General features: G+C 36.1%; 1 protein-coding gene across 1 annotated transcript in view; it reads left to right on the forward strand.

The window, feature by feature from the left end:
- Positions 1 to 21,124, forward strand: part of MED13 (mediator complex subunit 13) — a 124,993-nt gene that overhangs the window by 32,316 nt on the left and 71,553 nt on the right. Inside the window, exon 9 of the mRNA XM_077164992.1 lies at positions 16,465 to 17,145. Within this exon, the coding sequence (XP_077021107.1) occupies positions 16,465 to 17,145 (681 nt within the window). The remainder of the gene's footprint in view (positions 1 to 16,464; positions 17,146 to 21,124) is intronic.

A 21,124-nucleotide genomic window follows, 5' to 3' on the forward strand; every position in this document is an offset into this window, starting at 1 on the left:
TTTTTTTTAACATTTTTTTATTGTGAAAGAAAACATTTATACAAATAAGCGATAAATTTCAAAGTACTTTTTTTTTTCTTATGGGCAGGCACCGGGAATTGAACCTGGGTCTCTGGCATGGCAGGCAAGTCAGAGTGTATTTTAACAAGTAAATTATAGAACAAATTTCAAAGTATAATGTGGGTTCCAGTTCTACAATTTTAGTTATTTCCTTCTAAGTGTTCTAAGACACTGGAGACTAAAAAGAAATATCAAAATGATTCAGTGGTCATACTCATTTGTTAAAATCCTGTCTTCTCTGTTAAAACTCTTCCTCCTCCTTTGATCCTTTTCCCAGTCTTTAGGGATATTTGCACAATGACGATTCTGACTTCTTATGTTGAAAAGGGGTGACATTATGGGTAGGGAGATGCAGCTGGTTGATGCTCTTGGGGAGACTGGTAACTCTGGGTTTCAGGGCCTATCTGGCCTAGGAAATATATGGTGGTTTTAGGTTTCTGAAAAATAAATTTACTGAGTGAAACTTTTATAGAGTCTCAGATAGAGTTGTGGGTATTCTTTGGGGTTTCCAGGAATGCTGTTACCTAACCTAGACTTTTTTTTTTTTTGCAGGGAGTGGGGGGGCATGGGCAGGCTCCAAGAATCAAACCTGACCTAGACTTTTGCTTTATTCTTTTTGAAAAGATAAGAGTCTTAAAAGTGTATTTATCTTTTTTTAAAATGAAAGTTTAAATTCTTGTTCTGTAAGCTGAACTTTTTACAAAATTATTTGCTTTCATATTCCAGAAATTCCTTCCAGGCATGTGCAGATTTGGTACACTGAAATTTTGTAGTACAATCTATATATTGAGACTAACTTTGCTAAATGCATAGTGTTTCTAGTTGTTTACTCTTGCCTTTTCTTTTTCTGTTGCATTTTGTATTTTAGGTTCCCTACCCCATACCCCCAATCCAGTTCCCTTATATTTTAAGAAATTTAAATTATATAAATAAAGCTGAAGATCCCCTTGACCACTCCCTATTCCTCCCCAAATCCTGCTGCCTCTCCCTCCTGTCTGCCAATCATGTATTATCCTTTTACGCTTTTTCTGTAATCTTTTGTGTATGGGTTTTTTTTCCTTCCAACTCATAAATGATATCACTTATTTATTTGGCAGCCTTCCCCCCACATACACTTTATTCACTTAATGTGCCTTAGATCTTTCTATGTTAGTTACTTATAGATATACCTTATTATTTTAAAAAACTTTTTGGTATTCCACTGAATGTAAGTACCATAGTTTATTTAATCATTCTGGATTTGGTGGATACAGAGGTTGTTTCCAAAGGTTTTTATTTGTTTATGCTTCCTAAAAAATAATATTGTAATCACTATCAGTTATTAGACTTTTTGAATACTTACTTTGTGCTAGGAGATGGCCTAGGCTCAGGATAGATTAATGAACAAGGCTTCTGCTATTATGAAGCAGTGGTATTATGTGCTATTATGAAGTGTGGTAGATAATTAAAAAAATTTTTGTAGGGTATTTTGAGTGATAATGAAAAAAAAAACTTAAGTAGATGGTTGGTGAGAACAAGAGTGTTAGGTGAGAGGTCTATTAAGTACTTCTCTTGTGACTTTCAAAGAGGCTCTAGCAATATTACTCTCACTTTTTGCATATCTCAACTCATCCAAGAACTGTCATTAAATTTTTTTTGTCGGTATAATAAATGAAAAAGCATAAAATTGTTTTAATTTGCATTTTTCAATTATTAATGAGATTGAATAGTGCACATTTATTGATAATGTTTTAGTCTGTAGTGGAATGTTCATAAGAAAATTAGCACTTAGAAAGTAAGCTACATAAATAAAAAGCAGTACAATAAATTTCAGATGACACTGTTGTGTTAGGAATTTTAAGGTCAGTAGGAAAAATAATCTAATCCAAAGAATTCACTTCTGTTGAATTGTACTTTAAAGATGATTCCTCTTCTAGACTGATTCCCCAGTGTGGTTGAGTTCTAGTATGAAATTCAGTTGCTTTAGGGGCCAGATTGGTTCTCTCTAAAGAAATTTAGCTTTTAGAAAAAGGTTGATAAAAAAGAGAAAGATTGCGATTTAGTATTAAAAATGTGATAACATTGCTCCTAGTATATAGCCCCAATTAATAATTTTTTACCTTTATAGCTGGGTAAGTATGAAAATATGGCTATTTTCACTTCCATTATATACTTTGAATATAATCAATTAGTCACCTCAGATTAATGGAGATCCTATCCCTCTTTATTTAGTGCTTTGCATATAGCAGACCAATTCTCAAAAGCTTTGCTGTCGGAACTCATTTATACCTGTAAAAAAATAATGAGGATTCCAAAGTGCTTTTGTGGGTTATATCTATTTATATGTTATTTTAAATATATTTTAAAACTTTTCTTGATTTATTTTATACTTATTAACACGAATAACGTATTTTTATAAATATCAACTCTGTATTCAAAACAGCAACAAAAAGTTAGTGGCATTGTTATAAAGCTTTGCAGATCTTTTTTTTTTTTTTTTTTTTTTTTTTTTTAAAGGAAAGACAGAGAGAAGGAAGGAAGGATGGAAGGAAGGAAGGAAGAAAGGGAAACATTTTTAAACATTTTCTTGTTTTATTGTATTCTGTTTCTCCGTTTTTGTTACATGGGCTGGGGCCGGGAATCGAACCGAGGTCCTCCGGCATAGCAGGCAAGCACTTTGCCCGCTGAGCCACCGCGGCCCGCCTTTGCAGATCTTTTTAATGTTGAGTTTAATAGAAGAGATCTGGGTGCTCATAACTGCTTCTGCATTCAATTAGTTGTGGTGTATGTTGTTTATTTTTACATGGGCAGGCACCGGAAATCGAACCTGGGTCTCTGGCATGGTAGGCAAGAACTCTGCCACTGAGCCACCATGGCCTGTCCATGTATGTTGTTTCGGTTGAAGTATATGAAGAAAGTCCAGACCCGTGTAGCTCTGCAGTAGCTATTGACAGTAGCTATTGAGATAATCATATGATTTTCTCCTTTATTCTGTTACTGTGATGAATAATGGTTTGGATTTTGTTTCTTTTGTTTTTTTTTTTAGTCTGTTATTTTATTTTTATTTTTATTAATAAAACCAATCAACATACTATATGAACATTGTTTTTTTCATCACATAGTTGTATTTTCATCATCATGATCATTTCTTAGGACATTTGCATCAATTCAGAAAAAGAAATAACAAGAAAACAAAAAAATTCATATATACCATACCCCTTACCCCTCCCCATTGATTGATCACTAACATTTCAATCTAGTAAATTTATTTTAACATTTCTTCCTCCTATTATTTATTTGTTTTACTCCATATGTTTTACTCATCTGACCATAGGTAGATAAAAGAAGCATCAAGCACAAGGTTTTCACAATCACACAGTCACATTGCAAAAGCTATATCATTATACAATCATATTCAAGAAACATGGCTACTGGAACACAGTTCTGTATTTTCAGGCAGTTCCCTCCAGCCTCTCTGTTACGCCTTAACTAAAAAGGTGATATCTATTTAATGCTTAAGAATAACCTCTCAACTCTGGAATCTCTCAGTCATTGACACTTTATTTTGTCTCATTTCTTTCTTCCCCCTTTCGGTTGAGAAGGTTATCCCAATCCCTTGGTGCTGAGTCCCAGCTTATTCTAGGATTTCTGTCCCACGTTGCCAGGAAGGTCCACATCCCCGGGAGTCATGTCCCACATAGAGAGGGGGAGGACAGTGAGTTTGCTTGTTGTGTTGGCTGAGAGAGAGAGAGAGAGAGACCACATCTGAGCAATAAAAAAGGTTCTCTTGGGGGGTGACTCTTAGGCCTAAATTTTTTTTTTTAACTTTTTTTTATTAATTAAAAATTAAACAACATCAAGATATCATTCCATTCTACATATAAATCAGTAATTCTTAATATCATCACATAGTTGCATATTCATCATTTCCTAGAACATTTGCGTCGATTTAGAAAAAGAAATAAAAAGACAACAGAAAAAGAAATAAAACGATAATAGAGAAAAAAAAAATATACATACCATACCCCTTACCCCTCGCTTTCATTTACCACTAGCATTTCAAACTAAATTTATTTTAACATTTGTTCCCCCCTATTATTTATTTTTATTCCATATGTTCTACTCTTCTGTTGATATAGTAGCTAAAAGGCGCATCAGACACAAGGTTTTCACATTCACAGAGTCTCATTGTGAAAGCTATATCATTGTTCAATCATCATCAAGAAACATAGCTACTGGAACACAGCTCTACATTTTCAGGCAGTCCCTCCAGCCTCTCCACTACATCTTGAACAACAAGGTGATGTCTACTTAATGCATAAGAATAACCTCCAGGATAACCTCTCAGCTCTGTTTGGAATCTCTCAGTCTTAGGCCTAATTTTAAGTAAGCTTAGCCTATCCTTTGTGGGGTTAAGTTTCATGTGAACAAACCCTGAGATTGAGGGCTCAGCCTGTTGATTTGGTTGTCCCCACTGCTTGTGAGAATATCAAGAATTCTCCACTAGGGGAAGTTGAATTTTCCCCCTTTCTCACCATTCCCCCAAGAGGACTCTGCAGACACTTTTTTATTCACCGTTCAAATCCTTCTGGGATTTATCGAGGCATCACTTTGGACAAACCTACAAAATCTTGTGCCCTACTCAAGGTTCCGTGTACTTACGGTGTTCAGTTAAGCTGTCCACGTAAGTTATGTTAGGAAACGCACTAGTAGAAATATAATTTTGTACCAAATAAATATTTTTTGCTTTACTCTCACATAAGTTAAAGTTTTAAAATATAAATTACCGTCTGTTTTCAACACCCCGCATTATTGACATTCCCTTATTCTTCCTCATGCAAAATATTTTTAAATTTGTACATTTAGTCACTATCATTATATACTCTAGGCATTCCTAGGTATACCATCTCAGTCTTTATCATCTATCTTTCCTTCTGATTTTGTTTGTACCCCTAGGCCTCCTCCCTCTATCATTCTCACATTCAGCTTCATTCAGTGTTCTAACATTATTGTATTACAGTTAGGTAGTGTTGTGCTATCCAATCAGTACCGTTGGTCAGTCTGTATCCCTTCGGTTCCAATTACCCAGTATCTACCCTATTTCTGTCTCCTCAGGACCTCTGTTCTTAACTGAAATTCTCCAAGTTCATTCACTAATGTTAGTTCATATCAGCAAAACCATACAGTATTTGTCCTTTTGTTTCTGGCCGTTCTCATTCAGCATAATGTCCTTAAGGTCCATCCATGTTGTTACATACTTTGTAACTTTATTCTGTCTTATAGCTGCATAATATTCCATCGTATGTATATACCACAGCTTGTTTAACCATTCATCTGCTGATGGACATTTTAGCTGTTTCCATCTCTTGGCAATTGTAAATAATGCTGCTATAAACATTGGTGTGCAAATGTCTGTTTGTGTCCTTGTCCTCATGTTCTCTGAGTAGATACCTAGCAATGGTATTGCCAGGTCATATTGCAATTTTATGCTTAGCTTCCTGAGGAACCGCTACACTGCCTTTCACTGTGGTTGTACCTTTTAACATTCCCACCAACGGTGGATAAGTGTACCTCTTTCTTCACATCCTCTCCAGCACTGGTCATTTTCTGTTTTATTGATAATGGCCACTCTGGTGGGTGTGAGATGATACCTCATTGTGGTCTTGATTTGTATTTCCCTAATAGCCAGGGAAGTTGAGTGTCTTTTCATGTGCCTTTTGGCTATTTGTATTTCCTCTTCTGAGAAGTGTCTGTTCAAGTCTTTTGCTCACTTTGTAATTGGGTTGTCTGTCTTTTTGTTGAGTGGAACAATCTCTTTATATATTCTGGATACTAGACCTTTATCTGATATGTCGTTTCCAAATATTGTCTCCCATTGTGTAGGCTGTCTTTTTACCTTCTTGATGAAGTTGTTTGATGCACGAAAGTGTTTAATTTTGAAGAATTCTCATTTCTTTCTTTCTTTCTTCAATGCTTGTGCTTTGGGTGTAAGGTCTAGGAAACCACCTCCTATTATAAGATTTATAAGATATTTCCCTACATTTTCTTCCAACAGTTTTATGGTCTTAGATCTAATGTTTAGGTCTCTGATCCATTTTGAGTTAATTTTGTATAGAGTGTGAGATATGAATCCTCTTTCATTCTTTTGTATGTGGATATCCAGTTCTCTAGGCTCCATTTATTGAAGAGACTGTTCTGTCCCAGGTGGCTGCTTATCAAAGATCAGTTGTCCATAGATGAGAGGATCTGTATCTGAACATTCTGTTTAATTCAGTTGGTCAATATATCTGTATTTGTGCCAGTACCATTTCTTTTAACAATTTCTCATAGTTTTCTCTGTATAGGTCTTTTGCCTCTTTAGTTAAATTATTCCTAAATGTTTTATTCTTTTGGTTGCAATTGTGAATGGAATTTTTTTCATGATTTCCCCTTCAGATTGTTCATTACTAGTGTATAGAAACAGTATGGATTTTTTGAGTGTTGATCTTGTAAGCTGACACTTTGCTTTACTCATTTATTAGCTCTAGTAGTTTTGCTGTGGATTTTTTGGGACTTTTGACATATAGTGTCATATCATGTACAAACAGTGAGAGTTTTACTTCTTCCTTTCCAATTTTGATGCCTTGTACTTCTTTTTCTTGTCCAGTTGCTCTGGCTAGAACTTCCAACACAATGTTGAAAACAGTGGTGACAGTGTACATCCTTGTCTTGTTCCTGATCTTAGGGGGAATGTTTTCAGTTTTTTCCCATTGAAGATGATGTTAGCTGTGGGTTTTTCATATATTTCCTTTATCATGTTGAGAAAGTTCCCTTCTATTCCTGTCCTTTGAAGTGTTTTCAACAGGAAAGGATGTTGAATTTTCTTGAATGCCTTTTCTGCATCAATCAAGATGATCATGTGGCTTTTCTGCTTTGATTTGTTGATATGGTGTATTACATTAATTGATTTTCTTATGTTGAACCATCTTTGCATACCTGGGATGAATCCCACTTGGTCATGGTGTATAATTCTTTTAATATGCTATTGGATTTGATTTGCAAGAATTTTGTTGATTTTTGTGTCTATATGCATAAGAGAGATTGGTCTGTACTTTTCTTTTTTTGTAATATCTTTGTCTGGCTTTGGTATGAGAATGATGTTGGCTTTGTAGAATGAGTTAGGTAGATTTCCCTCCTCTTCAGTTTTTTTGAGGAGTTTGAGCAGGATTGGTACTAATTCTTTTAATGTTTGGTAGGATTCACATGTGAAGCCATCTGGTCCTGGACTTTTCTTTTTGGGGAGCTTTTTAATGACTGTTTCAGTTTCTTTACTTGTGATTGGTTTGTTGAGGTCGTCTATTTCTTCTCAGATCAGTGTTGGTTCTTGATACCTTTCTAGGAAGTTGTCCCTTTCATCTACATTGTCGAGTTTATTAGCATAAAATTGTTCATAGTATTCTCTCATTTCTTCCTTTATTTCTGTGAGGTTAGTGGTTATGTCTCCTTTTCCATTTCTTATTTTATTTATTTGCATCCTCTCTCTTCTTTTTGTCAGCCTCGCTAAGGGCCCATCAATCTTACTGATTATTCTCATAGAACCAGCTTCTGATTTTGCTGATTTTTTCTATTACTTTTATGTTCTCAGTTTATTTATTTCTGCTCTAATTGTCATTATTTGTCTCTTTAGGTCGTCTATTTCTTCTCAGATCAGTGTTGGTTCTTGATACCTTTCTAGGAAGTTGTCCCTTTCATCTACATTGTCGAGTTTATTAGCATAAAATTGTTCATAGTATTCTCTCATTTCTTCCTTTATTTCTGTGAGGTTAGTGGTTATGTCTCCTTTTCCATTTCTTATTTTATTTATTTGCATCCTCTCTCTTCTTTTTGTCAGCCTTGCTAAGGGCCCATCAATCTTACTGATTTTCTCATAGAACCAGCTTCTGATTTTGCTGATTTTTTCTATTACTTTTATGTTCTCAGTTTATTTATTTCTGCTCTAATTGTCATTATTTGTCTCTTTTAACTGTTTTACATTTGAAGTCTAATTTGTTGGATATTAGTATAGCTACTCCTCTTTTCTGATTGCTATTTGCATGGAATATCTTTTCCCAACCTTTCACTTTCAGCATATATTTATCCATGGGTCTAAGATGCGTTTCTTGTAGACAGCATGTAGATGGGTCCTGTTTTCAAATCTAGTCTGCCAGTCTATGTCTTTTGATTGAGGAGTTTAATCCATTAACATTTAGTGTTATTACTGTATGGGCAGTTCTTTCTTCTGCCATTTTGCCTTTTGGATTTTATATGTCATATCTAATTTTTCTTTTTTTTTTTTTTTTTTTTTTACCTTTACTGATAGTCTTCATTTCTACATGCTTCTCCACACCTCTCTTTCCTATCTTTTCCTATCTGTCTCTAGTGCTCCCTTTAGTATTTCTTGTAGAGCCAGTCTCTTGGTCAGAAATTATCTTAGTGAGTTTTTGCCTGAAAGTGTTTTAATTTTCCCCTCATTTTGAAGGACGGTTTTGTTGGATATAGAATTCTTGGTTGGCAGTTTTTCTCTTTTAGTGTCTTAAATACATCATACCACTGTCTTCTCGCGTCCATGGTTTCTGCTGAGAAATCTATGTGTAGTCTTATTGGGCTTCCCTTGTATGTGATCGATTGCTTTTCTCTTGTTGTTTTCAAGATTCTCTCTTTCACTTTGACCTCTGACATTCTGATTAGCAAGTGTCTTAGAGAACGTCTGTTTGGATTTATTCTGTTTGGGGTATACTGCACTTCTTGGATCTGTCCTTTTAAGTCTTTCATAAGAGTTGGGAAATTTTCAGTGATAATTCCCTCCATTACTTTTTTCTCCTCCTTTTCCCTTCTCTTCTCCTTCTGGGATATCCACAAAACGTATATTTGTGCGCTTCATGTTGTCATTCAGTTCCCTGAGTCCCTGCTCATATTTTTCCATTCTTTTCCCTATATTTTCTTTTTTTTCTTAATTTATTTATTAATTAAAAAAATAAAGAAACAAAGTAAAACAACATACATAATCAGTAATTCACAATATCATCACTTAGTTGCATATTCATTATTTCTTAGAACATTTGCATTAATTCAGAAAAAGAAAAAGACAATAGATAAAACGAACACAGGAAAGAAAAAAAAAAGATTATGCCTATCATACCTCTTACCCCTTGCTTTCATTGATCACTAGCATTTAAACTAAATTTATTTTAGCATTTGTTCCCCCTATTATTTATTTTTATTCCATATGTTCTACTCCTTTGTTGACAAGGTAGATAAAAGGAGCATCAGACACAAGGTTTTCACAATCACACAGTCACATTGTGACAGCTGTATCATTATTCAATCATCCTCAAGAAACATGGCTACTGGAACACAGCTCTACATTTTCAGGCAGTTCCCTCCAGCCTCTCCATTACCTCTTGAATAACAAGATGATATCTACTTGATGCATAAGAATAACCTCCAGTATAACCTCGAGACTCTGTTTGGAATCTCTCAGCCATTGACACTTTGTCTCATTTCCCTCTTCCCCCTTTTGGTCGAGAAGGTTTTCTCAATCCCTTGATGCTCATTCTAGGGTTTTTCTCAATTCCTTGATGCTGAGTCTCCGTTCAATCTAAGATCTCTGTCCCACGTTGCCAGGAAGGTCCACACCCCTGTTCCCTATAAAGAAATAAAAAGACAACAGAAAAAAATTCGTACATACCATACCCCTTACCACTCTCTTTCATTGATCACTAGCATTTCAATCTAAATTTATTTTAACATTTGTTCTCCCTATTATTTATTTTTATTCCATATGTTTTACTCGTCTGTTGATAAGGTAGATAAAAGCAGCATCAGACACAAGGTTTTCACAACCACACAGTCACATTGTGAAAGCTATATCATCATACAATCATCTTCCAGAAACATGGCTACTGGAACACAGCTCTACATTTTCAGGCAGTTCCCTCCAGCCTCTCCATTACATCTTGACTAACAAGGTGATATCTGTTTAATGTGTAAGAATTAAATAGATATTTAATTTAATATCTGAGTCTCAGATATTTATTTAATGATGAGTCTCAGCTCATTCTAGGGTTTTTCTCAATCTCTTGATGCTGAATCCCAGCTCATTCTAGGATTTCTGTCCCACGTTCCCAGGAAGTCCACACCCATGGAAATCAGGTTCCACATAGACGGGGAAAGCAGTGAGCCTGCTTGTTGTGTTGACTGGAGAGAGAGGCCACATCTGAGCAACAAAAGAGGTTCTTGTGGGGGTGACTTTTAGGCCTAATTTTAAGTAGGCTTGACCTATCCTTTGCGAGGTTAAGTTTCATATGAACAAACCCCAAGATTGGGGGCTCAGCCTATTGCTTTGGTTGTCTGTACTGCTTGTGATGTGAGAGTATCAAGAATTCAACTTGAGAAAGTTGAATTTTCCTCCTTTCTCACCATTCCCCAAAGGGGACTTTGCAAATACCATTTTATTCACTGTTCACATGACTCTGGGATTTCCTATATTTTCTTTTGCTTGTCAAATTTCGGATGTCCCATTCTCCAGTTCACTAATCCTATCTTCTGCCTCTTGAAATCTGACAGTGTAGGTTCCCATTGTTTTTTTTATCTCTTCTACTGTCTCATTTCCATAAGTTCTGCAATTTGTTTTTTCAGATTTTCAATTTCTTTTTTTGTTCATTCCTTGTGTTCTTTATATGCTCCCTCAATTCACTGATTTGATTTTTGATGAGGTTTTCCATGTCTGTTCGAACATTCTGAATGAATTGTTTCAACTCCAGTATCTCTTTTGAATTTTTAGTTCCTTTGACTGGGCGATAGCTTCGATTTTCCTAGTATGATTTGTTATTTTTTTTCCTGGTGTCAAGGCATTTAATTACCTTAATTAGTTTATTCTGGAGATTGTTTTCAATTTTTTTTTTTTTTTTTAACATAAGATTTTCTTGCTGGATGACTTTGTTGTGTATGTGTTCTTTGACATTCACTTCCGCTTTTCTGGGCCTCTAGCTTAGGCTTTGTTTATCAGATCAGAATTTTTCAGTTCTTGTTTTCTTGTTTCTTACCCTACCTGTATGGTACCTTTTCTTCTCCCCCTTAGAAGGGTGTACTTAGATATTATAGACCCCAGCCAGATTTTCCTAGACCAAACTGCCTGGCCTCCTGTCAGGAGGAAAGAGTCACCTGTGTCAGATTTCCTGAGGGTTAGCCCCAGCAGATTGAAAGGCTTTCGTATGAAGCCTCTTCGCTCTCTGTTTTTCCTGTCCTGCCCAGTGTGTGGTGCTTGTCTGCCTGCAAGTCCCACCATCATAAGGTGATGTGGTATCTTTAACTTCAGCAGACTTTCCCTGCTGGGAGCGTGGTAGAGACAGAGGAGAGGTTGTAGTCTTGTTTTAATTGCTTCACTTTTCCAGACCTTGAGGTCTGGACTCCTTGAGCGAAGAATTCCACCTGAGCTGGCCTCACCTCTGTCCCTGGGGATGGCATAGGCTCCAGACAGTCAAACAAGCTTAATTCTTCCGCCACCTGGGGCAGTGGAGCCGGAGAAGCCTTGCAGCTGTATCCAAAGAGCAGTCAAAGCATAGAAATACAGCCACCAAAACAAAAGAGAAAAATCCTTTCAGAGCAGTTCCCCTGTTCCTTAGGTTTGCCAATCAAGAGCTTAAGTTGGTAAGTTGCTCTATGTATCTCCAGGTCTTATGTGACCCCTCCTTTCCCTCAGGATCCAAACCTTTTCAAATCCAAAAAAACCTCTGGTTTTTGTGGGTTTTTTCCCCCTTTTTCTGTCAGCCATTGCCCCATCTGCCCTGGGGCAAAACCAGAGACCTCAGCTTTTACTGGAGATTCACCTGAGCTAGGGATCTATTTTTAGTAGTCAGAATTTGTTAATTAATTACACAATTGGAGTTTGGTTGTGCTCAGCCCCTACTGCTGATAAAGTCTCTTTCCTTTCCCCTCTGGGAAGCATCCTGTGGGGCTGCGGCTTGGGAAACTCACGGTTCTGGGTGGGCTCGCAGCTAGTCCAGCTGGTCCACACTGGTGTATGCTGTGTGTCCGGTCACAGACGTGGCCCCAGCAGTTGTTCTGTACTGTTCCTGGCTGTTTATTAGCTGCTCTGGAGAACGAACTAAATCCTATACCTCACTTAGCAGCCATCTTGGCCGGTATTTCCTGTTTTGATTATTAAATCTTGCATTCCTCAGACAAACCCAATATGTTCATGAGGTATTGTCCTCTTATGTATTAGTGGATTGGGTTGCTGATATTTTGTTTTTTTGTGTGTTCTTGAGGCATATTGATGATCTGTAGTTGTGTATTCTTGAGGCATATTGATGATCTGTAGTTTTTTTGCAGTGTGTTTGATTCTGGTATCACAATAATGGTGACTTTCTCCTGTGTCCTTTTTTTTTTTTTTGCATGGACAGGCACCGGGAATCAAACCCGGGTCTCCAGCACAGCAGGTGGAAACTCTGCCACTGAGCCACTGTTGCCCACCCTCCTGTGTCCTTTTGATACAGCTCCATTTTTCTTTGCTATCTTCAAAGCTCTCTGGCATAATGAAATTACTAGCCCTGTACAAAAATGTTCCCTCTTGGAAAACTGTGGTGTATACATACAGTGGACTACTGAGCCTCCGCAAGAAGGGATGAAATTGTGAGGCATGCAACTAGATGAATGAACCTTAAGAGCTGTATATTGAATAAAATGTCAGGAACAAAAAGATAAATATTATCCTGCCTCAATTATATGGACTAACTATAATATAGAACTCAGTGAACTAAAGTTGAGACCATGGATTATCAGGTTGGGTCTTATTGTAAAGGGTCCTAGATTGTAAGCTCTTATAGCAGTCACATATAGTGTGACATATACACAGGAGGTGTAACTGTTAATTCTAAATTCTGAGATGCTGAGCTGTTGGTGTATAACCTGGTTTTCCATAGAAACTGTGGGTATTTATGTGACGCCTGAGACTCAGAGTCAGAGCTCTAAAGCTATGAAAGCCAGCAGTGCCCCATATAGGAACTGTTTAAAAAGTCGAAAAAGTGATCAGACATCAAGTAGAGATATGAGTGAAACTGTTCTGGATAAGACTAAGGTATATTAGAAAATTGGGTAAAGAATGATTTATCGTCCATATCTTAAAACTTCAACTTCTTTGTGAGACTAAAGGGGGAGATGTTTATTTCGTGCAAAATTTATATTTTGGGTAGTGTATTTCCTCATTTAACTTACATGGTCAGTTTAGTTGAACACTCTAAGTGCAGGGAGTCTTGCATAGGCCATGAGATTTTATTGGTTTGTCCAGGTTAGTGTGATGCTCTGATAAATCCCAGAGTGATTTGAACAATGAATAAGTATTTGCAAAGTCCCCTTAGAGGAATTTGGAGAAAGGGGGAAAGACTCAGCTTTCCCATTTGGAGAATTTCTCATACTCTTGCAAGCAGTGGGGGCAGCCAAATCAATAGGCCGAGCCCTCAATCTTGCGGTTTGCCCCTATGAAACTTATTCCTGCAAAGGATAGGCTAAGCCTACTTAAAATTAGGCCTAAGAGACACCCCCAGAGACCCTCTTTTGTTGTTTAGATGTGACCTCTCTCTTTCTAAGCTGCCATGGCAAATGAACCCAGTGCCCTTACCCCACTACATGGGACATTGACTCCCAAGGGTGTAAATATCCCTGGCAATGTAGGACAGAAATCCCAGGATGAGCTGGGACCCAGCATCAGGGTATTTGGAAAATCTTCTTAACCAAAAGGGGAAAGAGAGAAGTGAGAAAAAGTACTGTCAGTGGCTAAGGAATTTCAAACAGAGTCAAGAGGTTATCCTGGAGGTTATTCTTATGCATTTTATAGATATCCCTTTTCAGTTTATGGTGTATTTGAGTGGCTGGAGGGAAGTACCTGGAACTGTAGAGCTGTGTTCCAGTAGCCTTGTTTCTTTTTTTTTTTTTCCATGTAAAGTAAATGTTTATTTAAGAATAAGGATTTATCAAGATGTGCTGATTGGAAGCTTACAAATGTATTATTGTACTTCACTAGTGTAAACACACAGTTGTTTTAGAACTTAGACCAAAAAAAGATTTGGGGGAGAAGGGTATTTTATCACTGACATTGTTTAGAGTTATTGGTACACGATTATAACTGAACTTTATTCAGTTCTAGTGTATTTTTTTGTTTACATAACAGTATATAAATACATTCTTACCATATGATCATTCCATTCTTGATATATAATCAGTAACTCACAATGTCATCACATAGTTGTGTATTTATCATCATCTTTTAGAACATTTGTATCAAGAAATAAGAAAATGAAATAAAAAAGAAAACAGAAAAAAATTCATACATACCATACTGTTTTCCCCTCCCTTTCATTCACTAGCATTTCAATCTACTAAATTTATTTTAACATTTGTTCCCTCTATTTTTTATTTATTTTTAGTCCATATGTTTTACTTGTCTGACTATAGGTGGATTAGAGGAGCATCAGACACATGGTTTTCACAGTCACATAGTCACACTGCAAAAGCTATGTCATTATACAGTCATCTTCAAGAAACATGGCTACTGGAGCACAGCTCTACATTTTCAGGCAGTTCCCTCCAGCCTCTCCACTACACTTTAACTAAAAAGGTGATATCTATATAATGCGTAAGAATAACCTCCACGATAACTAACCTCTTGGCCCTGGAATCTCTCAGGCATTAATACTTTATTTTGTCTCATTTCATTCTTCCTGCTTTTGGTTATTGATGCCGAGTCCCAACTCATTCTTGGATTTCTGTCCACATTGCCGGGAAGGTCCTACACCCCTGGGAGTCATGTCCCATGTAGAGAGGGGGAGGGCAGTGAGTTTGCTTTTTGTGTTGGCTGAGAAAGAGAGGCCACATCTGAGCAACAAAAGAGGTTCTCTTGGGGGTGACTCTTAGGCCTAATTTCACTAGGTTTGGCCTATCCTTTGCAGGGTTAACTTTCATATGAACAAAGCCCCAGATTGAGAGCTCCCCGGTCGCCTTGTTTCTTGAAGGTGATTATGTAACAATAATAGCTTTTACAGTATGATGGTGTGATTGTGCAAACTTTGTGTCTGATGCTCCTTTTATCTAGGGTATGGACAGATGAATAAAAATATATGAATAATAATAATAGGGGAACAAAGGTTAAAATAAGTTGGGTAGATGGAAATACTAGTGGTCAGTGAGAGGGAGGGGTAGGAGGTATGTGTGAGTTTTTTCTTTTATCTTTTTATTTCTTTTTCTGGAGTGATGTAAATATTTTAAAAAATGATCATGGTGATGAATACACAACTATGTGAAGATATTGTGAGCCATTGATTGTGCACCATGTATGGAATGTTTGTATGTTAAGAGTGTTTGTGTTTGTATGTTGTTTCATCAATAAAAATAAAAAATTAAAAAAAGTATCCCCTTGACAGGTCCTTCAGAAAGGTCCCTGCTACTGCTTATCATACTCTTTTGGGGTAGCTCTCATTTAACAAAATAACTGTAAATTTTAAAAGAAAAACCTAATGAATATTAAATGCTTAAACCCCATATCCTGTCACATTTTTTCTCCTAATCTCTTCATTTAAAATGAATGTTTTGCATTAATATCAGTGAGTTAGGAAATCTCAAAGTGCAGTTTTTTTTTTTACATGGCCAGGCACCAGGAATCGAACCCGGGTCTCCAGCATGGCAGGCGAGAACTCTGCCTGCTGAGCCACATGGCCTACCCATTGCACAGTGTTTTAACTATACTGATAGAAATTTTAAATTGTGGACAAATTATTAGATTTTTAGGTATGCTGTTTTATTGCCGTTTAGAATTGCCTCAAAGTTTGGGGAAGAAATTATTTATGTATTTTTTCTTCTTTCCCTTTACCAGTCAGTTGATTCTTTCTGTAGTGCTAAGAAGAACGTGGGTATGGCATAATACCATTAATTAGGCAGCCAGTCAGTTCCACTGCTTTCCTCATTTGATCTAATTTTCTTTTATTTGTTTATGTATTTATTTTTTTGCTCTAATTTTATTCCAGGAGAGTAGGTAATTACTGACCACAGCCAAGTCATTGATGTATAACAGTTACTAACTGAATAGCAGATACATTTGTAGATGATTAAACTTCAAGCATTTTTTACCTTTTTATCTTAAAATAACTAGAATGTTATCCCTGTGAGTATTTATTCAGATATTGGCACACAATCTTTGGCTGGCTGTTTATAGAGCTGTTAAATAAGCGTTAGAAAATTGGTTCTTACATTTTAGGTCACTGAGCAAAGTAACTTTTTTACCACGTACATTATATGATTTTTTACTTTCAGGGTGATATGTGGGGGAAAAATGAGATTGAAATGTTTAGTATGTTAAATGTGTATTTTGCAATGTTAGAGATACAGTAAATCTTACATTTTTCTTTAACTTTTTAGACACAAAAATCTCAAACCAAGAAATCCTGGACAACAAGGACAGGCACCATCATTAGGTCAGCAACAAGTACTTCCTAAGCACAAGACCAATGAGAAACAAGAAAAAGGTGAAAAACCACAGAAACGCCCCTTGACTCCTTTTCACCATCGTATATCTGTTAGTGATGACATTGGAATGGACACAGATTCAGCCAGTCAAAGACTTGTTATTGCTGCTCCAGACAGTCAAGTGAGGTTTTCAAACATCCGAACTAATGATGTAGCAAAGACTCCTCAGATGCATGGCACTGAAATGGCAAATTCACCTCAACCACCCCCACTTAGTCCTCACCCATGTGATGTGGTTGATGAAGGAGTGAGTAAAACACCTTCAACTCCTCAGAGTCAACATTTTTATCAAATGCCAACACCAGATCCCTTGGTTCCTTCTAAACCAATGGAAGATAGGATAGACGGTTTGTCGCAGTCTTTCCCAGCTCAATTCCAGGAAGCTGTAGAGCCTACAGTGTATGTTGGTACAGCAGTAAACTTGGAAGAAGATGAAGCTAATATAGCCTGGAAGTATTACAAGGTCCCAAAGAAAAAAGATGTAGAGTTTTTACCGCCTCAACTTCCAAGTGATAAATTCAAGGATGATCCAGTTGGACCTTTTGGACAGGAAAGTGTAACATCAGTTACAGAGTATGTATTTTTTAAAGTCACTATTATAATTTAAGGGTGGAAATAATGTAAGTTCTTATTAATATCAGGACCCCAGAATTGGTTTCAGGGTAGGATAAATCCTTTGAGTAGTAATTTTGCATAATTTCTTCACTGCATTTTTTCCTCTTTATTATGAAATGTTTTAGTCCTAAAAAAAAAAGTGGAGAAAATAATATGTAAACACTTAGGTGTTCATCAAACAACTTATGTGGAAAATACTTATGCACTTTCCACTCCTCTCTACCATTTTTCTTCTTCCATTCTTCCTCTGTCTTAAACTTGATATTTATCATTCCTATAAATGTTTTTATGTCTGCTCAAGTTAATTCATTTTCTTTGTTATTCTTTGTTGTTAATGTACCATAATTTATTTACCTGCTATCTTTAACAATGGACATGTTGGTTATTTTCAATTTTTCACAATTATAAACAATGTAGCAATGAACTTTTGTGTAAACATTTCCTTGTATACTTGTACAAGAATTTCTCTTGGGATATATCTACAAGTAGAATTGCTAGTCTATGAGGTATGTCCATTTTTAACACTTAGGAATATTGCCAGGTTGCTTTCCAAACTATACCAATTTACATCCTAATCAGACAATATAAGAGTGGCAGTTGGTCTAGGTCTTGCTCAGTCTTATGATATTATGAGATTTTTAAATTTGGCTAATCTGCATGCAAAATGACACCTCATTTTTTTTTTTACATGGGCAGGCACCGGGAATCGAACCCAGGTCCTCAGGCTTGGCAGGCAAGCATTCTTACCTGCTGAGCCACCGTGGCCCGCCCATGACACCTCATTTTAACGTATGTTTTCTAGATGCCTGGCTTTTCAAATGTTTAGTGGGCATATTTCCTCTTCTGTGAATTGTGTGTTCATGTATTTTAGTCCATTTTTCTTTTACTGTTTTTTTCCCTGTGATCTATTGTTTGCGTAATCTAGATATTAATCCTACATTGATACATGTGCTACAGATATCTTCCTCTAATCTGTATTTGCCTCCTTTGTCCACTTTATTTTATGGCATATTTAAGGCAGAAGTAGGCTTTTCTCAGGTCTCTCTTCACTCTCTATGTTCTGATTACATTTATAGACTGATAATCCTTTTGCATTTTTAATCTATATGTTTTCCTAGAAGGTGAAAATCAATGAACAATACACCATCGTATTCATTAGAACTGTCTGTTTATCAGTGCATGTCAATGAATTAGTTTAGTGTTGCTTAAATATGCTCAAAGGTTAAATGATGTCTTAGATTTTGTTTGCCTGAAGCGGCACATTTTCTGTTACTATGTGTGGTTATCTTTTAGTGTCTCCCAGCTTCTAACTCATTCTATTATATGGAAAATATTACTTTGTTCTCAAGGCATTCTGTTCTCATATGGAGAATTTGCTATCCAGGTTTGTTTTCTTAATCTCTTTCTAGGATTTCATTTCAGAATAGCTAATATCTTCTTTCTGATTTTGTCCTCATTTTGTTGGAGTACATCTTCAACTCCCTTGGGAAGAGTTTGCAGAAGATAAATTTAACATCCTTGTTTGTCTGAAAATGACTTCATATTTGCCCTTATATGTGGGTTGACATTTTAGTAGACAAACATATATGCTCCATTTAGCACCTTGAATCTAAAAATGTTATGTTTTTTCTTCATTAAAATTAATCTGAATTTGAAATTCATAATGACACCCTTATGATCATCTTCATAGATGGTAGCTAGCTTTAATTTAATAGTCAGTGGGTATCTTGAAAGCAATTGATACCTTAGAAACAAGTCTTACCTGTACTGAATATGATATAAAAGACTAAGCCAGCCTCAGCTTTTGCCTGAAACTGCTGTTGGACTTCTTGATTTTGTACCTTTTGTCTACAGCTGTTTTCTACACAGCAGTCCAGAGTGATCGTTGTAAGTTAATTGATGTTACCCATTTGCTTTAAACTCATCAATGGTTTCCCTTTGCACTTAGATTAAAATCCAGAACCTTTCTTCTCGCCATAAGATCCAGTCCCCTGCCTAGCTAGCTCTCTACCCTTATTATTTCTCTCCTGTTTGCCATACAACCATACCAGCTTTCTTGCTAATCTTTTAAAAACCCAAGGTTATCCCTCGTGGCCTTTAGAATTACATTACAGAGAAGGGCAACAGCTCACCCCTTCTTATCGTTCAGGACTGCTCAGAATTCTGGAAATTTTCCTGACTATCCTATTTAGACTATAGCTTTCCTTTTTTCCTCAAATCACCACTTTTCTCATAAACTGTAATTTCTTCCTAGCATATATGATTATCTGAAATTATGTTATGTATTTGTTAATAGTCTTTTCATTGTTAGAATGTACGCTCTGTGAGGGCAAGGACTTTGTCTTGTTCGTGCTGTATTTATCTAACAGATAAACACAAAAATGCATATACATATTTAGAACAAACCCAGACATGTAATAGACATTATCAGATATTTTGGTCAGTGAAATGACAATATGATCCCAATTTATTTCACCATTTTAAAGCGTGTTTTCTCTCCAGATTATATTTTCTTATAGAATATTTGTAAAAATGTGATCATATGAGTCTTTTCAGTTTTTGAAAGTTCAAGAGTGAGATTTTATGGGCACATTATAGTCTTAAAATCTAAGAATGCCAGCAATAATTTAAAATAAATATACAGTAATATTGGCATTTTTGGTGTGTTCATGAGCATCTGTAAGTGAATTGAAATCCCTTAGAAGTTAATACAGCTTAACCTTAGAATCTGTTCTAAAATTATCCAACATTTTTCTCAGTGAATAAGAATGAAAAGAGGAAGCATAATGTAGAAAGATAGTATTCAGAGTAGAAGGGCTAGATCGTGGTTGTATAAGTTAAAACATGCTTCTACTTGCTCCTAGTCACCATTTTCTCTGCCTCATAGAAAGGGTGGAAAAATGAATATAAGGGTTTTTAATTCTATGAATAAAAGGGATTTTAATTCTGTGTCTCATGTGAGTGTTGTTTTGGTTATGCTAGTTACTAAAATGTGTGTTGTATCACAAATCCCATTCATATATAAGCCTTGTTTTTATATTTACCAATTGGAGAATTATTTTCTAATTTATCGATATATTAGAATATGGTAACTATCACAAAAAGTCAACCATCAGAGGCTTAGATGCCGTGTGAACTAATAAACATTTATAGAATATAATTTTTCTCCACTTGGTAGGTTAGACTTTTTAATCATTTGGAGGAATCTGTCCTTTTCCTGGTGTTACTATTCTAAGGCAGTAGTTCTCAACTGAGGATGATTTTGCAATGACCTGTCCACCACTACACCAACTTTCCCTCCCTGTGGTGGGTAGAGGCTAAGGATGGTGATAAATACTGTAGTATGCACACACTATGTGCATTGTCCCCCACGCCAAAGAGTTATCTGACCCTAAATGTTACTAGTGCCAAGAAGCTCTGATGTCATGACTCACTTTTATCAGTAATACGAATTCCAAAGTAGTAGCTATTAAAGTGAACAGGCTAAACTTATTTCCTGGTTAGTTTCACTTGGGAGATCTCCTATATTATTATATTGCTTGAGGTTGCATATCATGAGTATCAAGAGAATAGTGTTCTTCTTATGACAAAGCCAATTGACAAAGTCATGTGAAGTCTCTATCATTAACATATATTTTTGGAATTAATACTATGCTTCATGGCAGCATTTACACATCCTCCTAAAGTTCGTTATGTAAGGAATCTATAGTTTTAAAGATGTAATGTGATCAAACACCTTTTAGCTATAGGACAATCCTTTCAGAATCCTGGTTTATTTTATATAAATAAATTTGTGAATTCTTATTATCCACCATTGTAAATTCCTCTCATCTTTTTCCATGCTTTAATTTTTGAAAATGTATTGAAATATGTAGCAATTTTTTTTTTTTGGCATGGGCAAACACCGGGAATTGAACCCAGGTCTTACTTAAGTTTT

The sequence above is a fragment of the Tamandua tetradactyla genome, chromosome 6, assembly GCF_023851605.1.
Source record: "Tamandua tetradactyla isolate mTamTet1 chromosome 6, mTamTet1.pri, whole genome shotgun sequence".
NCBI lineage: Eukaryota > Metazoa > Chordata > Mammalia > Pilosa > Myrmecophagidae > Tamandua > Tamandua tetradactyla.